Here is a 17,416-nt window from a genome sequence, read left to right on the forward strand (position 1 = left end):
GAACAGGCAGAGCACAGGGGACTTTTAGGGCAGTGGAAGGACAGTGTATAACATCGTAATGGTAAATATGTAACACTGTACATTAGTCTAAATCCATAGAATGTACAACAGCAAGAGTGAACCTGATTGTAAACTATGGACCGTAGTTAATAATGATATAGCAATATTGGTCCACAAACTGTAAGACTAAGAGCAGGGCCTGGCACCTAGCAACACTCACTGAATGGACAAATGAATGAGCGAATGAATGAACACTGGTGCACCATCTATAACAGATCCTGAGTTTTAAGGCTTCAGTGCTGGATCCTCTGAGCCAAGTTATTCAGGGAGAAGAACTAAGCATCGTGGTGAGTGCACTGAGCACACCCATGCCCTTATCGCCATTGCTTCTTGGATCCCAGTCCTGAGAGTCATGTGTGGTGAGGAAACAGACTCAGAGAGGTTGGGCATGTGGTCTAAGGCCACACAGCTCACCAGACAGAGGGCGGATTTTTCCCGCTCCAGAATGGATGCTGCTGCTACAGCTTGTGCTCTCTGCAGCCTCCTCCTACAGGGACCTTCCATGGGGGAAGGTGGAGGGAGAAGCTTCTGGGTGTCACATCTCTACCACTCTGGTGGAATTGGTCGTGCTCGAGCTGTGTGTGTGTGTGTGTGTGTGTGTGTGTCCACGGTGGGAGGGTATATCATGAGTCATAGCTCAGTATTTCTGACCAGCAGAGGCCCCTGTGGGTTGCTGCGGCTCAGCCAGCTTTCAGAGAGTGAGTCAGTGGCTTTGGCCATCCCTGGGTCTGGCGGGGGCCTCTGCTTGCCAGGGCATGACTGCGGCCTTGCATGAAGGGCTGTCAGTAAGGCAGAGCCCTAGGGCCAGACCTGGGACAGTGGATGGGCTGCTGGGGGACAGGAGGCTGGGCCCCTCTGGAGCCAATTAGCGACGCTGCATACCCCAGGGCTCAGCCAGGCATGTCCCCACTCCCACGGCCCCTGGCACTGTGGCTGTGTAGTGGACACCATTGACTTAAGGACGCAGCTGCTGCAGGTTGGCACTTTGGGAGAGGGAGGCCCTCTGGGGTCAGTTGGGGCTGCCCCCCAGTCTATAAGCCCCAAAGTGGACGAGGCAAATCCATGATGATGCCACAAACTGCCATGGTCCGAGGATCCCAGGGAACAAGAGTCAGGTGTGCCAGCCCCCCACTGGGCCCTCCCTGCCAGAGTCACCCCAAAAGTCAGAGGGAGCCGCTCATGAGGGAACCCAGGCCACTCCTCCCACACACCCCAACCCAGGCGTCAAAGCAGTGGTCTGGCCTCTCCCAGCCCATCCTTTTCTGCTGGGGTTACCCTCCATCCCCAGGTGTAGTGGGCTCTGAGGAGGCCCCGAGTGCCCAGGACGTGCTCCCAAGGGGCCAGAGAGCAGTTCCTGGGTGCTGTGCAACACCACCAAGAGCAGGAAGAGTAACAGTAACTGTCACCACCACCCCGCCACCCCGCCCCATCCAGGGCTAGGCAGAGCCACCTGCTTTCGCCCCTCTGAACCGTGGGGGGAGGAAAACGCTGCCCCATTTCACAGGCAGGATGCTTGTCACTCTGGGGATCAGGCCCCAAATTCCTGGCCTCGCTGTGCTGGATGTGAGGCTGTGGCTGCAGCCGGGGGCAGAGGGTGTAAGCCTCGGTGGTAGTGCCAGAAGTGGGGACTCACCACATGCTTCCTGATGCGTCCCGCTCCCCGAAAGCACTGTAGGAGCCATCCTGGTGTTTGTAGGTCAGTTGCCGCTGGTAGCCTGTGGGGTGAGCAAAGGGGATAAATAGCATCCCGCTGCGTGGCCTGGCTCAGGCCAGCCAACGTCTTACCCTGGGACCCCCGAACAATGCCACATCCACATCTTGGATCCTTGAAATTGTCCTACGTTATATCTGGGGTCCTTGAAAACTGCCCGATGCGACATCAGGGGCGGCTAAAGCCTCTGCTTTGTTTCTCTGTTTTCCTGACATCACCCCTCTGTGACTCCTGGCCACACATCAGCCCTCAGTCATGCCCGGTGGTGAATGAAATGCACCATCTCAAGGCCACACCCTCTGTCCCCAGGGGTGGGGGCTGCTCCACCTGCTGGAGCCAGAGCTTGGTGTGCTCGGAGAACAGAAGGCGCCAGAGTCCCCGAGCAGGGAAGCAAGGTGGGATGGGAGGGAGGGAGGGAGGTCAGTCAGGCGGCCCCTGGAGCCTCCAAGCTGGGCGTTTGTTCTTATTGTGAGGGCGGCAGGGGGCACGGGCCGTGTGAGCCCCGAAAGTGATTACCAACTGAACCCATCCTGAGACCCAGCAATTCTATTCCTGCGATAGTCAGACATGTCTTCACCTAGCCCACGAATGGGACGATTCACGGTAGTAGCCTTTTAAAAGTCCTGAGCCCGTCAACAGACACACACTGACCATGATCCCTCCACACGGCAGCGGGGGCGAAAGGACCACAGCTTCCCTCAGCCCCGTGGGTGAACCTTACACCCACAGCGTGGGGCAGGACACACGGCCGATGCCACGGCATAGGGCACCAAGAGCGGCAGAGCTAATCTGTGCCGCTGAGGGCAGGAGAGTGAACCCAGAGCCTAGTCCTATAAGGGGATTATGAAAGATGCTGTTTCCCCACGGCTGATCACCAGCATTCAGAGCCTTGTCCTAACAGGTGTGGACAGCAGGCTCCTGATGACAGTGACCAGATCCGGCCACCCAGTGGCCCCCTTCATCCACTTCCTCCCTATGGGCTCCGCCGCTCCTGCTGTGTGGGCCGCGCCCAGCACGGTCACCTCTGCCTTCCTCCCCACACCCTCCTCCCAGGCAGTTCCTCCAGTACCTTGTACCAGGTAATCCGTGGTCTCCCTCTCCACCTCGGGGCTGAGCTGCTGGGTTTTCTGCAGATACTTCAGGACAAAGACGTTGGGCGCGAAGTGGATCATGTTTTGCTCCCCACAGCCAAAGGGCAACCGCAGGAGGTGGCTAAGGTGATTCAGGGTTGGCCCCATGACGTCTCCTGGTGTGAAGGAAAAGAGGGCTGGGCTGGGGGCCGGCCTTCCCCAGTGCCCTGGCTGTCCTAGGGACAGCTTTCCACAGAGGTGGGAGCCTGCCTGTGGCCTAACACCTCTGACTGCTAATGCTGCCCTTTGAAACTGGACTGCACCTCGTGTCCACTCAGCCCGTCTGGCCCTTTGAGACCCCTGGTCACAGCCTCTTACCCCTACTCAGTCAAAGCTCTGGACACCTGACCCTCTCACCAAGACCCCCAAGACTCCCGCTCCCCACCCTGTACCTGGCTTTTCGATCTTCTTTGCATATCACCTCAGACCCACTGTCCCCATAGTTTATCCCCTGCCCCGTGGGGTTACCCTACATAGATCTTGGACTGAGTAGGTGTGGACCTGTCTTCTTGCCCAGACTAGGAACCACTCAAGGGCAAGGCTCGGGTCATCTCTGGATCTGGCCCCAGGCCCCAACATAGAGAGGCACTAGAAGCTGCTTGTCAGGTGAGTGGGTGTGTGGCTGGAGGCCCCAGGGGCACAGGTCCCAGCAAAGCCCAGTGTGAGACTCAGCCTGGAGTGGCCACCTTGCCCCCTGGGCTCTTGTCCCTATGCTCCCCAAGCCAGGCTATGGGGCAGACACACCTATGATGGAAGCGGCCGCCCGCTCAGACCCGGGGATGGCGCTGTGCGGAACCCCCAGGGTGAAGGCTTCACTGTAGCTCTCGTCTACCTCCATCTTCCTCCAGATACGGAACTCGCCCATGGAGCCCCAACCAGTAGAGAAGCCAATGAACTGGACCTCTGGTGCCCTCGGGAGGGTCCAGGCCATGATGACAGACTCGTTGGATGGCTCTGGACCATAGCCAACCTGGAAAAAGAAGCCATGGCTGCTGGGCGCTGGAAGCCTGAGTGGTACTCAGGCAGCAATGACACTGGCTACAGGGCTATCTATGGTCAGAGAAACCAGAGGTCACCCTATCCATTAAATGGCCAAGAGAAACAAGCATGACATCTACATGTTCCGAAGTGACCAGGCTTGCTGGACCTTCTAGGCCTTTGCACATGCTGTTCCCTCTACCTGGAACAGCCTCTGCTCTGGTTTGCCTAGTGAACTCCTATTCATACTTCAAAACCCAGTATGGCTCTGGCCCTCCTCTAGAAAGCTGTTAGCTTCTCCTTTTATACGTCCCTTCTGCTTGGCTCAGAAAGTGCTCCCAGCCTCCAATTTCACCTACTCATATCCACTTTCTTTCTCCCTGACCACACACCATCCCTCAGCTCCCAGATTCCTGAGTGCTTCCTCTGCCATAGCTCTTACCGCGTTTTTTGTTTGTTTGGTTTTTTGGAAGACTGTGAGCAACTTGAGGTGGTGCCCTGTGTTTACACTCCCTCCCCACCCCACCACCTCATCAGAACCAGACACAGAGCAGGAAGCAGCAAATATCAGAGAACCATGAGGTTCCCATGCCCGCCCCAGCCAGCCCATCCGTGCCTGGATGCGCCCGCCATGCCAGCTGATCCAGAACGTTCTGAACTCATCCCAGGAGAGGATCTTGGCTGTGTGTGTGCTAGCCACAGGCTCTCCCATCTTGCTGGTAGAGATCCAGGACCTGGTGTTCTGATGTCCCCCCAGGACAATCTCGATCATGCCGGCCGTGTCCTGGGGCCCAGGGGACAAGGCCACGCGGGCATCATTGTGTGCTCGCACAGCCATGTCAAAACAGGTGAGGCGCCGTGGCTGCTGCACATACTGGAACTCGTACTTGTTGGGTGTGGAGATATGGACTCTCTCTAGATGAAAGGAAGGAGAGAGGACATTGTGGGGGCACCTGGAAAATCGGGACCACAAGGGACCAGTCTCATTGTGGCTCAGCCAGCAACTGCAGGAGGCATGGCTGCAGGCCTCACAGCAGCTTTGCCAATAGCACAGCAAAGTGAAATGCTCACAGGGATGCATCCTACAAAAGATAAAGCCTACACAAGACCTGTATGCTGCCAACTGCAAAACGCTGCTGAAACTAAAGAAGAGCCAAACCAGTGAAGAACTAGATCACGTTCATGGATCAGAAGACAATATTCCCAAGATGTAAATTACTCCCCAAACCGATGTACAGAGGCCACACAATCCCAGTCAAAATCCCAGCAGGGTCTTTGGAGAAATTGGAAAGCTGATTCCAGAATTTCTATGGCAACACAAAGGACCTAGAAGAGGCAAAACAACTTTGATAAAGAAGAACCAAATTGGAGGGCTCCCCGCATCTGACGCTGAAACTTACTCTAAAGGTACAGGAATCACAATAGTATAGTTTTGGTGTCCACATAGACAAATGGGTAATGGAATGGAACAGGGAGTGTAGAAATGGATCCACACATCTATGAACAATTGACCTTCCACGTAGCTGTGAAGGCAATTCCATAGAAAAAAGAAAACCTTTTCAAGAAATGGGGCTGGAACACCTGGCTACCCAGATGCAGAAAAATGAACTTTGACCCATGCCTGGCATAGTCTCCAAACTTTCCCCCCCATGTGGGTCATAGCCATTTTATAAATGCAAAACCTAAAACTGTGAAACTTGGGGAAGGAAACATAGGATTTGGCAAAGATTTCTTAGCTACCACAACAAAAATTAATCCATAAAGGAAAAATCGATAAACTGGACATTATCAAAATTAAAAACTTCTGCTCTTTCAAAGACACTATTAAGGGAATGAAAAGACACAGACTGGGAGAAGTACCTTTGTAAAGCATTTTCTGATTAAGGACGAACATGCAGAATACATATTCATACCGAATGCCTTAGCAATGGGGAGGGGGTTCACCTGCGGGTGGATGTGACCCAGGGACTCCAAATCCTCAGCTCTGCCTCCTGCAAAGCCCCCAGGAGAGACTGCTGGGTGCCCGGCCCAGCTCGAGGTCCGAGCTGGATGGCTCCTCAGGCAGCAGCTGGATAGGGAAGGGACAGACGCTCCCACAGGCAACCCAGGCTCCTGTTGCCTGACCCCACCAAGGCAGAAGTGTGGATGGCCCTTCTCTGGCCACTTCACCCACTGGGCACTCTCTGTACCCATGTCCTGTTCATGGATCACGTGCAGGTATAATGTCAATTTCAGGGGACTGAGGTGGACCCCAGATACCACACCTTCTGGAAACCACCTTCATTTCCCACGTCCTCCTCCGCTGCACCAGGGTTCTGGGTCTCCCTTGATCCCCTGATGTCATTCTAAGCCCCCCCCTTCCCTAGACCTTGGGCTCCTCACCCCAGGGCCCCGAGGACAGCCCTACTCCTGACTGCAGTCTCTTTTCTCATTGGTACCTACAGTCTACAATTATGTGCACTCACTTCCTGTGTGGCAGATGCCCAGCCCTCGCTCTGGCCCATGGCTGTCCCCAGGAAGGACATCTCAGCTCTCTGCCCTCATGGAGGGCGAGTGTCCATGTAGCAGCAGGAGAGCTGCAACAGTGCAGGGGTTAGGGCTGAAGTTATGAGGTGGGGTGAGCCCGGGGACTCACCGTTGGGACAGAAGAAAGCGCTGTAGGTGTATGTGCGGGGCGCTCCTTCAGGCTGAAACAGGGAAACAAGGAGAACTGAACTGAGTGATGGAAGGCAGTCATCACAGGGGGTCACCCTCCACGGCGGCAGCTCCAACTCTGGACCCCACAGGGTGACACCAACATCGCATGTGCACAGAAAAGGACTGAACTACCCACCTCCCAAGCCCAGGCTGGGAAACGGAGGCTCTCTTCCCCTTCCCCAGGCTCCGGTCAAAGGAACTCAGCAACCGCTCCTGAACTTGTCATGCTCCCTACACCCACACCTGCCCTTCTGGCCACCCCATTCATCCCAGCTCCCAGACTGGCTTCTCCCTCTAGGTGAGGAACACTATGACGCAAAAGCTGCCGGAACCTAAGGCCCCAACTAACGTCTAATGTCCTTGAGTATCGAGAAGTGGGCGCCTGTGTCTGCCAAGAACGAGGTCTCTGTTCCACTGACTCCCACACATCCCTTGTCTCCTGCCTCTTCCATCCATGCTCCTGCTTCTGCTCCTTCCACAGACATTTCCCAAATCATAGAAGGTAGCCAGCTTGTTCTCTTTAAAGGGATGCCCAGAATTGAACCCAATATGCCTCTCGGAATTTGGTGTGACCAACACAGCTCTCAACTTTTAATACTTCTTTTATGTCAGGTGGTAAATTGGAGCAGCCCCGCTTCCCTGCAGCCCTGGGGACTCCCAGGCCACTCCACCATAGCCGGCTCTGCACCATGGAGAGGGGCCGGATGCTGCAGTCCTGTGGTGAGGAAGCCCCCTCACCTGCCCCAAGCCCTGGAGAGACCCGTGGGGGCTGCCCTAGCCTTGGCTCAGGCAGAGACCCCACACTCAGGCTGGGCCCCTACTTCTCAGAACCAGAGAATTCTTCAGGGAAAGGGGCCCTGGTCCAGTGCCCTGGATGCGGGCGTGGGCTTACCTCAACCACCACGCTGCGCCTGATGTGGTCCCTCCTGACAGTGTAATTCTCCTCTGGGTGTTTGATGGACTTCCCGTCCCGGCAGCAGCTTGTTTCTCCATAAGCTAGGGCTTTGGCTGCGGAGATTGGAGCGCTTGGTGCTGCTCTCAGAACAGGGAGCTGTCCTGTCCCCACACCTGTCCCCAGGTGTGCATATGTGCAAATACATGTATGGTTGTGCAAGTGTACGTATGTGTACATTTGTCTGAGCATGTATATGCACTTGTGTGTGTGTACGTGTGCATGCATGTGAGTATGCATGGATGTCCTGCCTATTGTGTGTGTGCATGCTTGTGCATGGCTCTGTGTGCACATGTGTGTGTTCCATTGGTTCGGCACCTTACGAGTCCAGCTCTCCCCAGATGAGGCCTCAGGACCCCCCCAGGGGCTGCCTCCTCCTACCTCTTGACCATTCCCTCTGCCCTGCTTTCCCTGCTGCTGTCCTGTCCCTCAAGATAGTCCTGACCTCACCAGCTGCCCCACCTCCCCCTCACCTGTGCCTGTGGTCAGCACCTGGGCCCCCTAAGGGCCTGGAAGGTGGATGCCTGAAGAAGCACAGGGCCCTCACCTGTGATGTTGCTGAGCCCCAGGTCACTGAAGGACAGAACCACCCAGGTGGGCTCGGTCTCCCCAGGGGCCAGGCACATCTTCTTGGTCAGATGGCGTTTGCCAGGATGCCCCACAAACCGGATGCCTTTGGGAACCGAGATCTTCACATACACCTGCAGGGGTGGCACGTATTGATGGCGCGTGGAATCTGTGTGCCCTCCCAGCACACCGCCCACTGCCACCATCAGCCTTGTTGGCTCTCTCCAAAAGCCATGCCTCCTGGAAAGGCCCCCTGACCAGTTCCAATCAGAACCAATACTCACCGTTGTCCTGCTGGGAGTCCCCCCTCTCTCAGCCCCCCGAACCCCACAGGTCCAGTTCCGCCTCGGGACCAAGACCAGTGCAAGGGCAGCCTCTCAATGTCTCCCTCCCAGAGCGTCAGGGGGGAGGGACCACTCCACCGACAGGAAGTACCCTGCAGAGCACTTCTGCTGAGCCTCTCTGCAACCACTGAGGTCCACGGCGTCATAACAGAGCTCTGTGGGTGTGCATGTGCGTGCATATGTGTGCGTGTATATATTGTGTCTGTGTCTACATCTATAAGCATGTGTGCAAGCATGCCATTGTACACATATGTGCATGCATATGTGTGCACACTAGCGTCTCCGTGTGCATGTATGTTTATACCCCGCCCCCAATCTAGAACAGACTCTTTGCTCCACATCCGTTTGTCCAACAAGCATAGATGAAGCACCTAGTGGGTGTCCTGCTTTGAGCTAAAGAAACAGAACTGAATGAAACACTGAGCCTGCGGTGGTGAGTGGAGCCAGGTTGAGGTCTCAGGCCCAGTTTGCAGATAGGGAAACTGATGCAAAATGAGTCAATAATTAGAAATGCCAAGCTAAAACCTAGAGGGTCTTTTGGGAACAGTGAGGCATTGAGACAACCCCCTGCCCCCAAACGCCCAGCAGCACTGGCGCCCTTCAGGGCATAAATTCCAACCACTCCCTGACTGAATGCCCTCATTTTTTAGAAAAAGCCAGAAGTCTGTTTTTTGGGGAGTGAAATCTCTTGGTTTCCACAGCGTCTCTAGTCTGGAGTTAAAGCTCACGTTTTCCACCCTTGGTATGAAATGAGCCAGCACATGGCAGGTCCAGGAGAAGGACAGCCATGTCCGCAGTGCCCAGGGGGCCGGGGTAAGGCTGAGACCTGCGGCCGGAGCTCTGGGCCGACCTGCAAAGAGCAGGCTTGCTCCTGGCTGGGCTGCTGACCCTGCGCCCCATTCACCCCTCTGCCCGAAGCCTCCGCGTACAACCCTGCCAATGAAGGAGCCCTCCTCCCCTCCCTGCCTCCCTCCCACCAGCTGACATCCAGGCCAAGATCAGGGAAATGGGTGCCCCTGGTCTCCCCAAGCCACATGAATGCACAGCCCCCCCAAAAAAAACCCTTCCCCACTGTGCCCCCATCTGATCTTGATCCTCAGGGGTCCTTTCACCTCACCTGCCACCCTACCTCGCCACCAGGGTCTGACATTCCCTCAGCCTCCAAGGTCAGCCCCAAGCCACCACCTCAGGGGAGCTATTATGAGTTGAACTGTGTCTCCCCAAAAACATATGTTGAAGTCCTAACCCCAGGTACCCGTAAACGTGACCTTATTTGGAAATAGGATTTCTACAGATGTCATTAAGTTACAATGAAGTCTTAGGTGGACCCTCATCCAATATGATTAGGGTCCTTCCGTATAAGACGAAATTTGGACACAGACATTCAGAGGAAAGATGGTAAGGAGATATACACGGGGATGAAGCCACATGGAGACAGGGGCAGATAAGACAGCAACGCAGCCACAAGCCAAAGGACCACCAAGGGTTGCCGGTCGCTGCCAGAAGCTGGGAGAGGCATTGAACAGATTCCCCCTTAGCGCCTCCAGAAGGAGCCAACCCTGCCCACACCTTGACCTTGGACTCTGGCCTCTGGAACTGTGAGAGAATAAATTTCTATTGTTTAAAACCACCCCGTTTGTGCTACTTTGCTATGGTAGCTATAAGGAACTGATACAGGGGCAGCCGGATGGCTCAGTTGGTTAGAACGCGAGCTCTGAACAACAGGGTCGCCAGTTCAATTCCCACATAGGCCTGTGAGCTGCATCCTCCACAACTAGATTGGAGACAAAGAGCTGCCGCTGAGCTTCCAGAGGGGCAGCCGGATGGCTCAGTTGGTTAAAGCGCGAGCTCTCAACAAGGTTGCCGGTTCGACTCCCGCATGGGATGGTGGGCTGTGACCCCGGAAACTCAGATTGAAAACAGTAACCAGATTTGAAGCTGAGCTATGCCCTTCACTAGATTGAAGGACAATGCCTTGGGGCTGATGGGCCCTGGAGAAACACACTGCTCCCCCAATATTCCCCAAGAAAAAAGAAAAAAGAAAAGAAACTAGTACAGCAGCCTTTTCCACTTCCTCTGAGAGGGAGCCATGGCCCCCACTACACACCCCCAAAAAGGAGCCAGATCCCCAAGAATGGCATCAACAAGGTCTGTGGCTTCTGTGGTCACTGTTCTTAGCACCTACTTGTACTAACTCATTTACCTCGTAACCACCGGTGGGGCTCCTCTCTCCCTGACGCTCTATGGACACTGACACACCAACAAGTTGAATGACGTGGCCAAGGGCAGCGCGTTTGTAAGTAGAAACTGGGATTCCGGGTGTCCGCCCCGTTGACCTGCAGCATCTCCTGTCTCTGTGCCCAGGGATGGTACAACCTGACCCCAACCCAACCCCCTATCTGTTTCTATAAGGTCAGAGAGTTAACAATGGTGTGTGCATTTTAAAAAATGATTGGAGGGGAGGGGGGGATCAAAAGAAGAATGATCGTCTGTGACACACGAAAACAATATGAAGTCCAAATTTCAGTGTCTAGAAGTAAAGATTTATGGGCATGCTGGGGGCCCATTCACGTACACATGGTCTAGAACGGCTTTCCTGCTACAACCACCGAGTTCAGTAGCTGTGACAGAGACCGTCTGCCTGGCAAAGACTGAAATATTTACTATCTGGCCCTTTTCAGAGAAAGTGTGCTGGCCCCTTCCAGCCCCTACATCGGATACCTGTCCCCCCATGCCCCTGCAGGCCAGAAGTCAGGGTGGTGGCTCCATCATGCCTGTCACCCCCAACCCTGCCATGCACACATCCCCTCCCCAACCCTCCCCAAGCTTAGATGGCTGGTGAATTAGAAGCTGAAACATCCTACCTCTGCCTCCTCAATAACACACATGCTGCCCCCATGACCTCCCCAGGATGACCCCATCCACCCTGCCTCCCCAATATCAAAGACGCTATCCCCATGGCCTCTCCAGGATGACCCCATATCCCCTGCCTCCCCAACGTCACAGACACTATCCCCATGGTCCCCCAAAATGACCCCATCTTCCCACCTCCTAACATCATGGATGCTGCCCCCCCCCAACAGGGAAGGCTATGTAGTGAGGGAGGGCAGGTGCAGTACCTCAGCGCAGCCGCCCATGTAGTTGTAAATGCTGAGCGGGATCTTGGCCTGCTCCCCACGAACCACATGGAGAGGCAGCGTGAAGTCCACAAAGAAAGGCTTGAAGGTCTTCAGCAGGGTGGGCTCAGCGATGCCCAGACCCCACGTGGCAGACAGACCCACAGCCTCGGCCACCCAGCTGGTGATGGAGTCAGGGACCTGCACACTGAGTGTCTCCTCGCCGGACGGGTCACTGCAGAAAGATGGGCAACCTGTTGGCCCCTCTGCAGGGCCATGCATGCGGCCAGGTGAGAACAGATGACTCCAGCCATACGGCCTTGAGGCCCACAAAGGTGCCCCCTGCAGCTTGGAAATAAGCACTTAAGGCACCACAGAATGTGTGACAGCAGAAAGCCATCCCTCCACCCTGACTAGCTGTAATCAGAAATATGAACAGCTCTCAGGGCAACTGTGGACACAGGACCCCCCAAAACGTGGGTTCAGCTTGGGCTCCACCTGGGAGCCTCACTGGCTGCTCCAAAGAGTTCCTCTTCTGCCTCCCAAGCCCTGTGCCCCGCTCACCAATCCTACTGAAGCATGAAGCCTCTTGGGGAATAAATTCCATGAGTGAGGGGACCCTGCCCGCCTTGTTCAAGATGCCATTCTTGGCACCAAAAACATCTTCAGGCATCCAGAAAGCAGATATATTTGAATGATGATGGCCAGACAGCCCATCTTAAATCTGGGGCCCCAAGGCAAATAGAATAATCTGGATCTATTCTGACCTGGAGTTAACCCTTCCCATAATGAAGACATACACATCCATGAAAACAGCCTGAGGAACCCCCAGCAGTGAGCTCAGTTCTGTGTTGGAGCATGTGTCATGTGCCTTGTGGCACCTCGTGCCTCAAAGGGGGACCTGGCTCAGGAGTGGGCCCACCTGCTGGCGCAGGGGTCTGAACTTCCGTGCCTCACTGGTTCCCCAGGGCAGGCAGGCTACCACTACCTTCTACCAGTGCCACCGGTGTCCTCACACTGAGCATTGAAAGAAAAAAGCCAATTGCGTCTGGCAGGAATTTGGCAGGGCACTGCTGCTTGAAGGAGAACGAAAAGGGGGGAAAATGTGGAAAGGAAACGTGCTGAGAAAAGCAGCCTGTTTTGCGGGCAGGAGTCCGAGTCCCCTGAGGAGTGAGGAGGGGGAGGGTGGGGTCAAGTTCATGTTCCAGGGAACTGTAATCGTTTTAATGAGCTCGTTATGCAAACAGAGCAGATAGAGTTACCCCAAGAGGGAGTCGTAAGAGGCACAAAACCCTCGCATTTCATATTTCATGGGCGGATGTCCGAGCCTGCAGCAGGATTTAGGGCTGACTTCATGGCTTTGGGTTTTATGTGTTAGAAAAGGAGGCCCAATGTCTTACTCAGATGTGGGTGTCTGATCCACAGGCACACCCACTGGGAACAATCGGGACGTGCATGAGTGCCTCTGAGCCCACAAAGACAGCCAAGGAAAGGAGTCTCACCTGATGTTGAGACACTGCCAAATCCACGTTTCCGGGAAGAAGGTCCTTTTCCTCTTCTCTGCTCTATGAAAATAAAAAAAGTGATTCAAGTTTCATGAACATAACTTAATTCTGTTAGCTGGCAGGTTAACATTTTACTCGATTAGGACACACCGTGTTAATTTGCTTACTTGTGAGTTAACATTCTACTCAGTCAGGATATAACATGTTAATTCTCTTACTTGTGAGTTAACGTTCTGCCCAATTAGGATATAAAATGTTCATTCTTTTACTTGGAAGGGTTAACATTCTACTTGATTAGGACTAGAAGTGAGGCATCAAAGGCTTGGCAAAGTCACCTTAAAACGACAGTGGTGTTTCATATCCTGAAGGGCCACAGGGACCCCACGTCCTCCCCTCTGCTCATTTCCTTCCCTGGGTTTGCCATGTTTTTCCGCACCGTCACATAGAGCTCTCTACCTCCCCCAATCCCTCCTCTGTTTCCTAAACAGTGCATTTCATTCTTGGTCCATGCTCAGAAGCCTCACAGCTCATCTTTTTTTGGGGCTGACCTTTCATTAAAAAAAGTAATAAAACCGACTCCAAATTTGACACCACCTCTCAAAATTAAAAATGGTCGCATTCTTTCAACCTGTAATACCTTTCCTAGGAACGCACTCTGGAAATACCCACAGACACATGTGCAAAGACAGACAGACAGACGGAGTGGTTCACCGCAACACTGAAAGAATTAGGAAGTAGTCAAACTCTGGAATATTATGTCAGTGAAAAAGAGTGAGGTAAGCATATATTGTATGTACTGATACGGAATGTCTCCAAGACTTATTGTTGACTTAAAAAAAGAAGGCATAGCAGTATTATAGTATTGTCCCAATGATGATTTTTTAAAAAATACTTAAATCCTTATATATGCACAAAAATTTTTCTGGGATATCTAAGAGTTATTGACCACGGTTGCCTCTAGGAAGGGAACCGACGGTCTGGAGGTGGGAGGGAGTCTTCCGTTGCATGATATAACCTTTCACACTGTTTGAAACAATTCCAACCACATGCACATGGGTAAGAATAATATCTTGTCCTCAGAATACGGATGTTATCCAACAAAAAGGCACAGACACCTGCTTTTTAAGGCGTTTCTTGCACCTTTCTGTACTGGGATTTACAATTGCCTTTGTGTTTCTGGGTTTCAGAAGGCTGCTTCTGTGCCCACTCCAGGCCAATCTCTTGTGAGTCCTACACATGGGAGGGCCAGGGTCCCTGTGGAGGTGGCTGACTGGTGGAGGCTGAGGGGCCGGTATGCCACCTCCCTCATCCAACCATATCCTGGCAATGCCTCCACGTGCAGCCATACTTCTGTGGGAGGAGCCTGGTCTGCACACACCCTGACTTGGAGTTTGGAAACGAAGACCCCTGTGAACTTACCCCACTCCTGCTAAATGAGTGGCCCAGGCAGGAAGAACCCAGGGGACCCAGGTATCCAGGAACCACTGCAGAGGGGACTGGGCATTGGGGAAGGCTCTCAATCAGGGCAGAGCAGGCTTGAAAATGAAGAGGACTTTCAAGAACAGGCCCACAAGTGCAGAAGGGCCTCTGGGCTACTTCTGGCTCAGAACAAGGGTGCTGAGACCCATCCTCCAGGTCTCTGGAGAGATCCAGACATTGAAGGACTGACCTCATCCTTGGCCCTCCTGGGTTCTGTGCCCTCGCTCAGAGGAGTGGGCAGGAGTGAGGACATCCAAGGTTTGCCTCCCCTGTTCCAGCCAACATGCCCTTAAATCCAGAGAGAGCAGGGAGGCAAATTTTTCAGAGCACCTTCCCAGGCTTGCTGGCTGAGACCTGGGATTGAGTCGCTAGTGGCAGAGGCAGAGGAATGAAGGGAGTGGGAGAGAAAAGAGGTAGGCAGCAGGGGATCAAAAGGAACAGGCCAAAGAGGAAGACTGGAGAGAGGAGAAAACATCACCCCTTGTGAAACAAAGGTTTCCATGACTCCAGGGACAAAGCCACAAATCTAAGGGGCAGATGTGAATTCCTCTCTCTCAGTAATTGATGTTAATCAACAAACAAACAAACAAACAAAAATATGGAGAATCTGGGTACTACCATTAATAGGCCTAAATGAAAGTATGCATAGAGAGCCCTGTACCCAATGACGGGGCTCTGGACATCCAAATAGACATGAGCATTTACAAACACTGCCCATATAGTCAGTCTCCAAAATAAAAACCAGACGATGGATATCACAGACCATGTTCATTGGCTACAATACACATTTGACAGAAATTTACGAAACATAAAAAGAATTTTAAAAATCATGTGAAAATTTAAAGCACTTCTGGACACATCACAGCTCAAAAAGGGAATCATTCCATAAGTGAGAACCTATTTGGAACCAAGTAATAATGGGAACTTTTCACGGCACAACTCAGGTGTAGCCAAAACAGAGGGAAATTCATAGGCTTCAACAGGCTTAAATGTTTATAGAGTTAAAATAAAATAATAAAGACTGATAAGTAATTATTTGGTGTCCAATTTGAGAAGGCAGAGAGTTGGAGGGGAAGAAGGAAGAGAGAGGAGAGAAGGAAGATGGGGGGAAAGCAGGAGGAAGGAGAAAGAGTAATAGAATTTTCTAAGCAGAGTCTCTGGGAGCTGGAAGATGAAGCCCCAGCTTTCCTCCCTGCCCTGTTCCTTCTGTCTCCAGGCAGGTCTTCTCCCATGATGGACCTTCTTCTCTCTACACCCCCAACCCATGCACTGGGGCAGGCCCGAGTGCTCAGTGACCCAGCCCACTAGGCCAGTAGTGCTTTTGCCCCCAAGGGGACATTGGGTGATGCCTGAAGATATTTTTCGTTGTCACAACTGGGGGAAAGTGGTGCTATTGACATCCGGTGGGTGGAGGCCAGGGATGCTTCTCAACACCCTACAGTACATGGGACAGCCTCACCACATTGAATGACCTGGTACCCAGCCTTAGAGGTCAACAGGGTGAAGTTAGAAGACTCTGCTTGAGTTCGCAGCAATTACCTGGGGGGTTGCCTGGAGGACGCCACTGCCACCAGGCTCCCCGTGTGGGGCTGGAAGGCGGGGACAGCCTCGTCGGTGTACAGGCCGCCATCCTGCCGGTGGTTCAGGCTCACCAGGTCAGTCATCACCACCAGTCCCGTTTCCTAGGCAACAGACAACATCCAGACCCACGGTGGGGAAGTGGATGTGATGGTCCCACTAGTTCTCATCCCCCCGAGGCCACTGGCCCAACGTTGCTGCTGTGTCGTGGCCCTGCTGCGGGCTTGGTGACACGGACTGAGGGGGTCATGGCACCCAGTGACCATCCAGGGCAGAGCAAAGGGAAGGCCAACACATTTGCAGCCTAGACACAAAAGGCCACATATTGTATGATTCCGTTTATATGAAATGTCCAGAACAAGCAAATCCATAGAGACAGAAAACAGATTGGTGGTTGCCAGGGGCCGGGGGGGGGGGGGGGGAATAAGGAGTGACTGCTCATGGAGATGGGAATTCCTTTCGGGGTGATGGAAAAGTTCTGGAACTAGATAGAGGTAGTAGTTGCACAACATTGTGAATATACTAAATGCCACTGAATTGTTCACTTTAAAATGGGTTAATTTTCTGTTGTGTAAATTTCACAAAAAATCAATTGGCACAGTGCATTATCTAGACCAAGGGGTATGTGGGCTACAATTATTACTGTTATAATTACAGTGGTACCTCAGTTTTCGAATGTAATCCACGAGTCTGAAACATTCGAAAACAGCCGACAGCTAGGCCTCAGGATCTTGCACTCAGCAGAAGCCGTGTGACATGTTCGACTTCTGAGTTGTGTTCAAAAACCGAGCATTTACTTCCAGGTTTACAGCATTCATAAACCAAAATGTTTGTCAACAGAGACGTTCAAAAACCGAGGTACCACTGTGTGTGTCTTCATTGCTGTGCTAGTTATTGGGAACGACGGGGTTGAGGAGAAGTCCCATTCTAGACTGGCTGACTCTGCTTTGCGAATAAAGAATTTAAACCTACTTTCTTTGACTCAGTGGCAGCACCTCTTAATTCCAAAAGTCAGCAGCGCCCCGGGGTTTAAATCACCAGGCATTCAACAAACGTACAGTTGAAACATCATTTGTTCCAATATAGATATATAAATGTAAATATAGATAGATATGTAATAAATATATTTTTGCTAATATATTAGCAAACAATTAGCAAATAAATCAATTGTTCAAATATACAAAGAGTGATCAAGCAATACAGTGAATGTTTAAATAAAAAAATTTATTACAGTAAAAGACACTTTTCCATTAATGCCCTTCAAAATACTCTCCCTCACTTCGAACACACTTATTCCAC

The 17,416-nt window shown here is 52.7% G+C and overlaps 1 protein-coding gene across 7 annotated transcripts in view; it reads right to left on the reverse strand.

Moving 5' to 3' along the window:
- CPAMD8 (C3 and PZP like alpha-2-macroglobulin domain containing 8) overlaps positions 1-17,416 on the reverse strand; it is a 65,822-nt gene that overhangs the window by 15,166 nt on the left and 33,240 nt on the right. For all 7 annotated transcript variants that reach the window (XR_004425641.1, XR_004425639.1, XR_004425642.1 and 4 more), the window contains exons 18-27: positions 16,079-16,221; positions 13,058-13,120; positions 11,559-11,790; positions 8,076-8,229; positions 7,469-7,584; positions 6,515-6,566; positions 4,496-4,794; positions 3,646-3,871; positions 2,841-3,017; positions 1,694-1,775 (exon numbers count right to left, since the gene is read on the reverse strand). Coding sequence is in view for 3 of the 7 variants with exons in the window: in XM_033134928.1 (XP_032990819.1) it covers positions 1,694-1,775; positions 2,841-3,017; positions 3,646-3,871; positions 4,496-4,794; positions 6,515-6,566; positions 7,469-7,584; positions 8,076-8,229; positions 11,559-11,790; positions 13,058-13,120; positions 16,079-16,221 (1,544 nt within the window). In the remaining 4 variants the exon portion in view is untranslated. The remainder of the gene's footprint in view (positions 1-1,693; positions 1,776-2,840; positions 3,018-3,645; positions 3,872-4,495; positions 4,795-6,514; positions 6,567-7,468; positions 7,585-8,075; positions 8,230-11,558; positions 11,791-13,057; positions 13,121-16,078; positions 16,222-17,416) is intronic.

Source organism: Rhinolophus ferrumequinum, chromosome 18 (assembly GCF_004115265.2).
Source record: "Rhinolophus ferrumequinum isolate MPI-CBG mRhiFer1 chromosome 18, mRhiFer1_v1.p, whole genome shotgun sequence".
In the NCBI taxonomy this organism is placed as follows: Eukaryota; Metazoa; Chordata; class Mammalia; order Chiroptera; family Rhinolophidae; genus Rhinolophus; species Rhinolophus ferrumequinum.